The sequence below is a fragment of the Barbatula barbatula genome, assembly GCF_947034865.1.
Source record: "Barbatula barbatula genome assembly, chromosome: 20".
Taxonomy (NCBI): domain Eukaryota; kingdom Metazoa; phylum Chordata; class Actinopteri; order Cypriniformes; family Nemacheilidae; genus Barbatula; species Barbatula barbatula.
This window is the reverse complement of record NC_136783.1, coordinates 17587924-17596279: the sequence shown is the minus strand read 5'-3', so window position 1 is coordinate 17596279 and position 8356 is coordinate 17587924. Positions and strand designations below refer to the sequence as shown.

The 8356-nt window shown below is 37.0% G+C and overlaps 1 protein-coding gene across 1 annotated transcript; it reads left to right on the top strand.

Annotated features, from left to right (window-relative positions):
- Nucleotides 1–1037: 1037 nt before the first annotated feature.
- Nucleotides 1038–5406, top strand: tdo2b (tryptophan 2,3-dioxygenase b). Its single transcript, XM_079482493.1, has 12 exons — nt 1038–1164; nt 1286–1373; nt 1554–1644; nt 1739–1809; nt 1915–2042; nt 2184–2370; nt 2502–2609; nt 2690–2801; nt 2974–3031; nt 3336–3415; nt 3528–3618; nt 3864–5406. The coding sequence occupies exons 1-12, from the start codon at nt 1130–1132 to the stop codon at nt 4021–4023; spliced, it is 1209 nt and encodes a 402-aa protein (XP_079338619.1). The 5' UTR covers nt 1038–1129; the 3' UTR covers nt 4024–5406.
- The last annotated feature ends 2950 nt before the right edge of the window (nt 5407–8356 follow it).

The following is an 8356-nucleotide window of genomic DNA, read 5'->3' as shown; positions in this document are numbered from 1 at the left end:
AACATTTCCTGTGTAATGTGTATTTCAACATTTGTTTTTACCAGTGTTTGCCCATATATTTATACATTAACTCAATTTAAGCCACATTCAACATACGAAACACTTTCACCTCACCTGATGTATTGATCGAGTCAAGCTTTAGTTTTTAGGTCAGGTGTCCTGGTCGGGATCCAATTGATGTTCTGTCTGTTTAAAGGAGCACACGCGTTCACTTTTATATAAGAATATTTACGTTTGCCTTGGTTTATGATTCCCGGAAAGCTCTGGGTTAAGCTGTGTTGAAATTCTTTATGATGTGCTTTCAAACTGAAAATAATTTGGTCCAGTCTTCGTTTGTCAAAGTAAACTTAATGACATACAGTATAAGGATATGGGGGATTCAATTTGATTTCATTAATCCAAGAAGCAGACGTTTTAATAACAGTTCTCAACTCTTATGATGTTCTTGCAATGTTTTTGTCAGTTTATCTGTGATAAACAGAGTTGATCTTAGATAACCGCGGATCATGCGTGACCTTGTTGTGATAAACCCCCTTGTTAATCCAGCTTTGCCATTGGCTGTTTTTTACGAGAGACAGTATAATGTAAATATGTGGCTTTCCATGAATTTGCGGGGTCGGTAGCTGTTGATGTTAAGTACTTGTGCATTTCACAGCCAAAACGATAAAAAATTTAAAAAATTAAATTATAATTTTACAATATAGTATAGTACAGTACAATATAGTGTAATGCAATAACAATACATGTAAATAGTAAAATGAAATGTAATTAAATATAAAAACTCAATGAATGTTAATATGGTTTCCTGGTCACAAGAAGGATTCAGTTTCACAACTATGAAATTTTGGTAAAAGATTTCAGAGATTCCGTTTTGATTTCAGTGCCTTTATGGAAAATACCTACAATGAATTATATTAGTGAAATAGCAAAAAATCCCATTATGGTGTAGACCCACACTCCTACACACCCATCATGCCAATGTTGATGGGTGGTGCTTGGCAGTTCAGTGTTTGATTGGTCATTGGAAATCTTTAAATACTTCACCGTGTGATGAAACATCTAGAACTGTGTGGTGAATTTCTGTGCATGTGAATAGGATCAATTTCTGATAAACTTTTTGGCTAACAACATGAGTGGATGTCCATTTTTGGGAAGGAAGCATCAGTAAGTGCTTTTATTTAGTTACCATTAAGATCAACTCAAATGCGGTCACGTTGTATTTATTTTTACCTGATCAAATGTCATTATTAAAATAAAGCTTTACGTCAAATCGATTGTTTTCCAGTAACTCCAGTCAGCCAGAGGAAGACGATTCTCAAAAAGGCATCAACAAAGCCAGTAAAGGTGGAATCGTTTATGGAGAATATCTACAGGTAAATTATTCTACCCTTGTTTTGATCCGAAGAAGATTTCGAAATAAATTCATATTAAATATAAACGAATAGCATTTATACTTAAATGCTTAATGTTTTTAAATAGAATTGTATTTCAAGCACAATAAATATTATAAAATGAATGACTACTTATGGACATCTCAACCTGTTTGCTGTTAGCTTGATAAAGTGCTGAGCGCTCAAGTCTTACAGAGTCAACAGAAAGGTGACAAAATCCACGATGAGCATCTCTTCATTGTCACGCACCAGGGTAATTCATTCATGTTGCATTTCATTTTAAGACTTTCTATTGTTTTGCTTTTGTGAGCACATTTCCTTACAGACTCCTGTACTTCCTCCTTTAGCGTATGAGCTGTGGTTTAAGCAGATATTATGGGAGCTTGACTCTGTTCGGGAGCTTTTCATTAAAAACCATGTGAGTGAAACCCGCAATGTTCTTGCCACAAAGGGTTATGGGTGTTGTGGGCATGACACAAAAATGAATAATAATATAACGTGTTGTCCATTCATTTCTGTGCAGGTGCGAGATGAAAGGAACATGCTGAAGGTGGTGAGCAGGATCCACAGGATCACCATGATCTTTAAACTGCTGGTGGAGCAGTTCACTGTGCTGGAGACCATGACCTCTCTGGACTTCTTTGATTTCAGGTAACAGCAGCCTTTGACCTTCAAATAAAAGCAATACAGCCTTACGCTTTTAGAAAAAGTACATTTTTGATCGCACACATTTCTTATTTTATGTGTAGTCTTTGAACCCTGCATCTCTGTGTCATTGTTGTGGTGTTCCAGGCAATATCTGTCTGTAGCATCAGGATTCCAGAGTTTTCAGTTTCGTCTTCTGGAAAGTAAGATCGGCGTGGCGGATCATTTGAGAGTCGCTTACAACCGTCAGCACTACAGAGATAACTTTCACGGACAGGAGAGCGAAACCCTGCTGAGATCAGAGCAGGACTCCAGTCTGCTTCAACTGGTAGAGGTACCATCTCATCCACACATCTAATGTTATCCTCTGTTCAGAATATGTGAAATCATGTCACGCACCAAGGGCAAATAACCTTTAATATATGTGTTTTTGTGTCAGTTTAATGATGCTATTTGATATTGTAGGAATGGCTGGAGCGAACTCCTGGGCTTGAAAGAGATGGATTTCACTTTTGGGGGAAACTGCAAGCCAACATTGAGGAGGGTCTAAAGCTGAAGAAGCAAAAATTGAAGGTCAGTTCTACTTCATTTCTCATCACAGTTTCACAGATATGTTCTCAAGGTCAACTCGTTGTTTTGGTGTTGGCTGGTAGGAAATGTCCAATTCTGAGGAGAAAGAGGACATGCTGGAGGACCTGAACAAGCAGACCGAAGTGTTCACTGCCATGTTTGACCCCAGTCGACATGAGTATCTTCTTAACAAAGGTGATGAATTACCCAGAATGCTTTTCCAACGATTCCTGATCCATCTATCACATCTGGGAACAAACCCATTTCCATTTATAGCAAAGTATCATGAAGTTGGAGCAATAGGAAAATGCCATCAGCCATGATATTGTGAATATAGATATGAAAGTTAATTTGTTTTTTCTAACAGGTGAACGCAGACTTTCTTACAAAGCCCTTCAAGGAGCTCTTATGATCAATTTCTACAGGTACTGTATATGTAAATATTTCCTATGCGGTGATGGCTTCCGTATTCAATAACAAAATTTGCAGTGTATTCATTTGAATAATTATTATTTTCTGTATTCTGTATGCATAATAATGCATTTGTTTAAATATTCATATTAATGATTCCTTTAAATATGTATAGTGTTTTTGTTTTAATAAAATAGTTGTCATTTCATTTTTATCTTGTATTCATATGAATAGTCGTTCATGAATATATTTATTAATAGTTTTCCAAGACAAAATCTATATATTCTATGAAAGGCAACAAACTTTTTTCTTTCCCAGGGAAGAGCCTCGTTTCCAGGTACCATTCCAGCTCCTCACTTCTTTGATGGAGATCGACACACTCATGTCTAAGTGGAGATGTAAGTGTTTCATTCTGATCTACTAAAAAAGTCTAGAAACTGAATGCGTACTATCGCTGACACACCACAGACATCACAGCTACAGTAACATCTACAAACCTTTGACCTCCAGATAACCATGTGTGCATGGTGCACAGAATGATCGGAAGCAAAGCAGGAACAGGTGGATCTTCAGGGTATTATTATCTGCGCTCCACTGTCAGGTATTTTTCAAGTGACTTTCCTTAGAAAGAAGAAATTTGGTGTCATTATTAGTATACAAGTTATCCCATATAGCCGCTGGAACAAGTGCATAAAAGGCCTTAAAATTGTTTATCGCAGTTTAAACTAAAGCGTGTGATAAACAGCAACATTTAACCTCAGAAGAGTGCAAACTGATTTCCACAAGCTAAAGTGTGACCATTATTGTTGTGTGAAGATGTAAATGTCATTCTTTCTGACTTCCCAGTGATCGATACAAAGTGTTTGTGGATTTGTTCAACCTCGCGACATTCTTTGTCCCTCGAGCGTGGGTGCCCAAACTCAACCCCCAGATCCATAAGTTCCACTACATGGCTGAGTGTTACGACAGCTCGTACAATTCCTACAGCAGTGAGGAAACAGATTAGAAAGATGCTTTGTTTTCTTAGACTTGTTTGTCTTTGCTGATAACATTATATAAGGATCAGAAATAATGCCAAGTGAATGTGTATAAACCAAAGGTTGTGCATTTTGTCCACAGTTAATCGATTTGCTGTGACGCAGGATGGGTACTTTTCAGGACATTGTAGTGGTAAAGAACATATATGATTTTGCAATTCTGTTTTGATAACAAAAGAAATCACAAAAAGTGTAGATAATGTTTTATATTTTTGACACTGATGTGAAAAAAAACCTTTTTTATATTTGAAATTTTGTAAATATTGTATATAATATTAACTCCACATTAGAATATGGAGTATACATGTTTGAGTATACATGTTAATTTATTTTATATTTATACCATGGTCTGTTTGAATACTCAATTCTGATTGGCCGGAAGGTGTGCATTAACACATTTTAATGCACATGTTGTTCCAGTCGGTTTGATCAATGTTTGAAATGAACTAAAAATAAATGTCATTTTCACCTGTCTGATCAAAAAATGCAATGTAAACATCACTAACAGCTAAATATTGGCAAATGGCCATGGTATAAGCCCTGTGTTGGGTAGTTCTTGGCCTCCACATCGTGCATTCAAATCCTTTAATGCACAGATTATCTCTTACATAATATATATATCCTTTTTTTAATGGAGTGTTTAAATGTACTGTTGATCAAAGGTTAGATTGTTCTGTGTATGCAACTTGTGCAATAAAGACTGAATACCTTCCAGAAATTACGGGAATCTCAGGTCACTTGCTGAATGTAAATATTTGTTTGTCCTCTAGCTCAGTCACTCTGACCTGATGCCAGTGTTTCTGTTTGGATATAAATTACTAGTAAAATTCTAAAAAACACATATGAATCATTTGCAAAAAAGCTCTTCTGTATGCTGTTTTATCCTGTAGGGAAAAGAAAGAGACATCTTACATCAAATGTGCTGCTTTCTCAGAACTCACTAATCTGTTTAAAAAGCTTGTTTAGCAGAAAATGGATATACACATCTGGTTTTTAGGAACCTTTTCCAATGTTTTCCGGTTCCTTTTGCCATTAAAGCGAACAAGATGGAAACATAAACCTGAGACCCACCTCACTGTAAGCTTCTCTCTCTCCCATGACAAACATTGGCCCTGACTCCTCGGTAATACAGTACCTTATGATTTTTTCATGACAGTACAGTTAGTCATCTAAAAAAAGATCTCTCTTTAAATGTAAATGGCTGAAGTGTACACTAGCTTGTGTCTTGTTGGAAATATTATATTGATAACATGTAAGGTTTAGGGAAGGCTTCGTGTTAATGTGTGACAGTTTTAAACACACGTACTGTAAGAATTGTAAAACACTTCAAATAAAAACATCTATGAAATGTGCATATCGTCACGACGTAAGATCCTCTGAAAATACCCAGTGACACAATGCAATACTTTGGAGGAACAACATCATGTGAGATGTGTGAAATAACGCTGATGAAACCATCTGCATTCAGAGCAAACGAATGTCCTTCCAAAACCTCAGATGTCCAAATTCGCAGTTTTTCAGTAAATGGAAATTACACTGTACTTTATAATCGGTTGTCAAAGTTGAAAAGTACTTTTAATTATTTGTATTGGTTAGATGTTTGCAAAACAAACAAGTGACAAACAAGGTATGACTACTAATAATATTGATTTGTGAACAAAAACATGAATATGGAGATATGAGGTTGGAGTATATGGAGATAGGAGGTTACAGAAGGACAGCAGCGAAATAGTTTGTCTGAATTTGTTCATCTACAGTATATAACAGATCTTTCCCAGATCAGTTTGTTGTGTAGCAATTATACTTCAATTATATTATCTTAGACAAGCTGAGAGAGAAAAACTTTGTAAATGACTCAGCAATGCTGCTGTTCTCCACAAGAGGGCAGAGCGGTTCCAAGATTTAAAAAGTTGTGGTTCCATTGTCAAATGACAAATGAGGACATCCAATTTCTCTGGATTCCCAGGATCTGTTTGGCCACAGTGTCATACCAGTGTTACTTTCTATTGTAAACTTTGTACAAGAAAAGTAAGTTATAAAAAAAGAATAGTAATGATGGATAGCTGAATGTGATCTGGGTGGGACTATTTCTCAGGAAGTCTGTCTCGTTTGAGGTCTCTAATTACTCTCATTAGTATCACAGCTGATTGTCTCCTTCCTTTCGCCATTTCCTGCAGTTATCTTCAATCTTTTGCCACGATACATGAACCGCTGAAGCAGGACAACAGAAAAATAACGCAGAAGAAAAGAAAACAGAGCATGCAGTGAAGCGCAGCAGTGTTAAAGCTCCTCATTGCATTGTGATTCATCAAAATCTAGTGAAATGTTAATGTTTCTATGGAAGTGGATTCATGGGGTTTCTCAACGATTTATTTGTTATTATGAACTGTGATGCATTCAGTGTCTCTGTAGATATTGGCAATCCGTTGACACTTCTCTGGAAAACCTCAAATCTGGGACTCGTTCTTTTGTCTGGTATTCTCCAGCCTCTCTCCGCTTCTGCAGAACTCTCAACGCACCAGATATGTTACGTTCCAGAGAGAATGCATGCGTTTTTGGAAAACATTGTGTTTTTCCAAAGCTTTATGAATGTATCCAAACGCTTGTTAGCTTGTTTCCAGGGAAAGAAGAGGGGAGAAAAGTGGGTTGTTAGTTCGCCGGTTTTCTCCATCTGGTTGGCAGACTGTGCTTTAAGATTAATGGATCTGACAGTGCGCTCACAGCTCACGTCTGTGTTTAATTATCTACAGCTCTTTATTCTTGAATCCTTGATGAGTCTTACAAATGAATCCTTAGAGAGGAATTTATGAAGTGATTAGAATAATACTAATTCTCTTGTGGTCATATTTGTCTTATTCTTTATATTTGACTCTCTCTCTCTCTTCATCCAATTACGTTCTCAGGAGGCAATTTAATTAAATACAGGTTCAGCCAAGCACTGTTCATATTTCCATGACACACTTATGAAAGCATCACACCTTACCATTGGCAGGCCAGCATCCACATGTTGGATTCTTACGATACCACTGCCCACCAAAATGGCTGAATAGCATGATCACAAGACTCGGAGAACGGCAGGAAATGCAACAACAGGTGATGACAGTGTGTATCCGTACATGAGTTCAATTAACAGAATGAACTTATCCATCCACCCACCACATTAAAAACAGACATGTGTAGATGATCTAAACGTCTGAAAAGTGAAGTACAACATCTGTTGACCATGTATTCCTGTAGAATATCACACGTATGTGGAATACAATGCAAACCCCCACGGTTTTAATAAAACAAAACCTCATAAAATTATAAATGACGTCAATGAGGAGCATTGAGGTGTTTAACACAAATTCTGTAATGTGTGAACTTTCTGTCCTGGCTGTCAATCATAACCGGTATAAGGAAAAAAGTATACAAGTCCGTTCTTTGCGTTGGAATTGAGAAACGTCCTTGGTGGGTTTCTGTGTGGTTGCTAGGTGATTACTTTTTGGCCCAAACAACCCAAACGGAAATCTGAGGTTGTGACCATATGTTCAAGATTATTTAGGGGGGGCTATGTCTAGTTCTCTAGATACGGGATCCACCTTTAATGGATTTTATCGGGTGCCAGATTTCATATGGTCGACTGAGAAATGAAAACACACCTCTCCATACATTAACATTCACATCCATGTACAAATAGTCGGGGTTAGTATGCAGTGAAATGTAATATCAATCCTATTCTCTGTTTGAAAGCTGCCTTCTCTGTTTTTTTTCCCTTCGCAGGTGTTTTTTCAATGATGTGCTTTCCAGACGTTACGGCATTTTAATAGTGTGGCTGAATCGCATGATCACAAGACTCGGAGAACGGCAGGAAATGCAACAACAGGTGATGACAGTGTGTATCCGTACATGAGTTTACAATTAACAGAATGAACTTATCCATCCACCCACTACATTAAAAACAGACACGTGTAGATGATCTAAACGTCTGAAAACTGTGTGACAACATCTGTTGACCATGTATTCATGTAGAATATCATACTGTCTCCATTAATTAACATACAAACTCACTTTGGATTATATTACATTACATGAATCACTTTTCATGTATGTGGAATAAAGGTCTTCATATTAAAAATGGGCATCTAGGCTCATTTGTGCTTAGAGAAATTCCCAAGAGCATATGAGCTCATTCTATGGAAATCTTTGCAGTCTTTCCTATTTGGATTCAGATATAATACTGAATGCCAGTGTATTCATGAAAAAGGGGATCCCGAATGCTTCATGCTGATGAATTATTCAGATTCATAAGCAGACGGAGAA

What these genes read in the sequence shown, in the direction of transcription:
- tdo2b (XM_079482493.1), top strand. Translation starts at nt 1,130, where the DNA reads ATGAGTGGATGTCCATTTTTGGGAAGGAAGCATCA. An exon ending in TTTATGGAGAATATCTACAG is followed by an intron (nt 1,374 to 1,553) that starts GTAAATTATTCT and finishes GTTTGCTGTTAG; the next exon opens with CTTGATAAAGTGCTGAGCGC. An exon ending in CTTATGATCAATTTCTACAG is followed by an intron (nt 3,032 to 3,335) that starts GTACTGTATATG and finishes TTTCTTTCCCAG; the next exon opens with GGAAGAGCCTCGTTTCCAGG.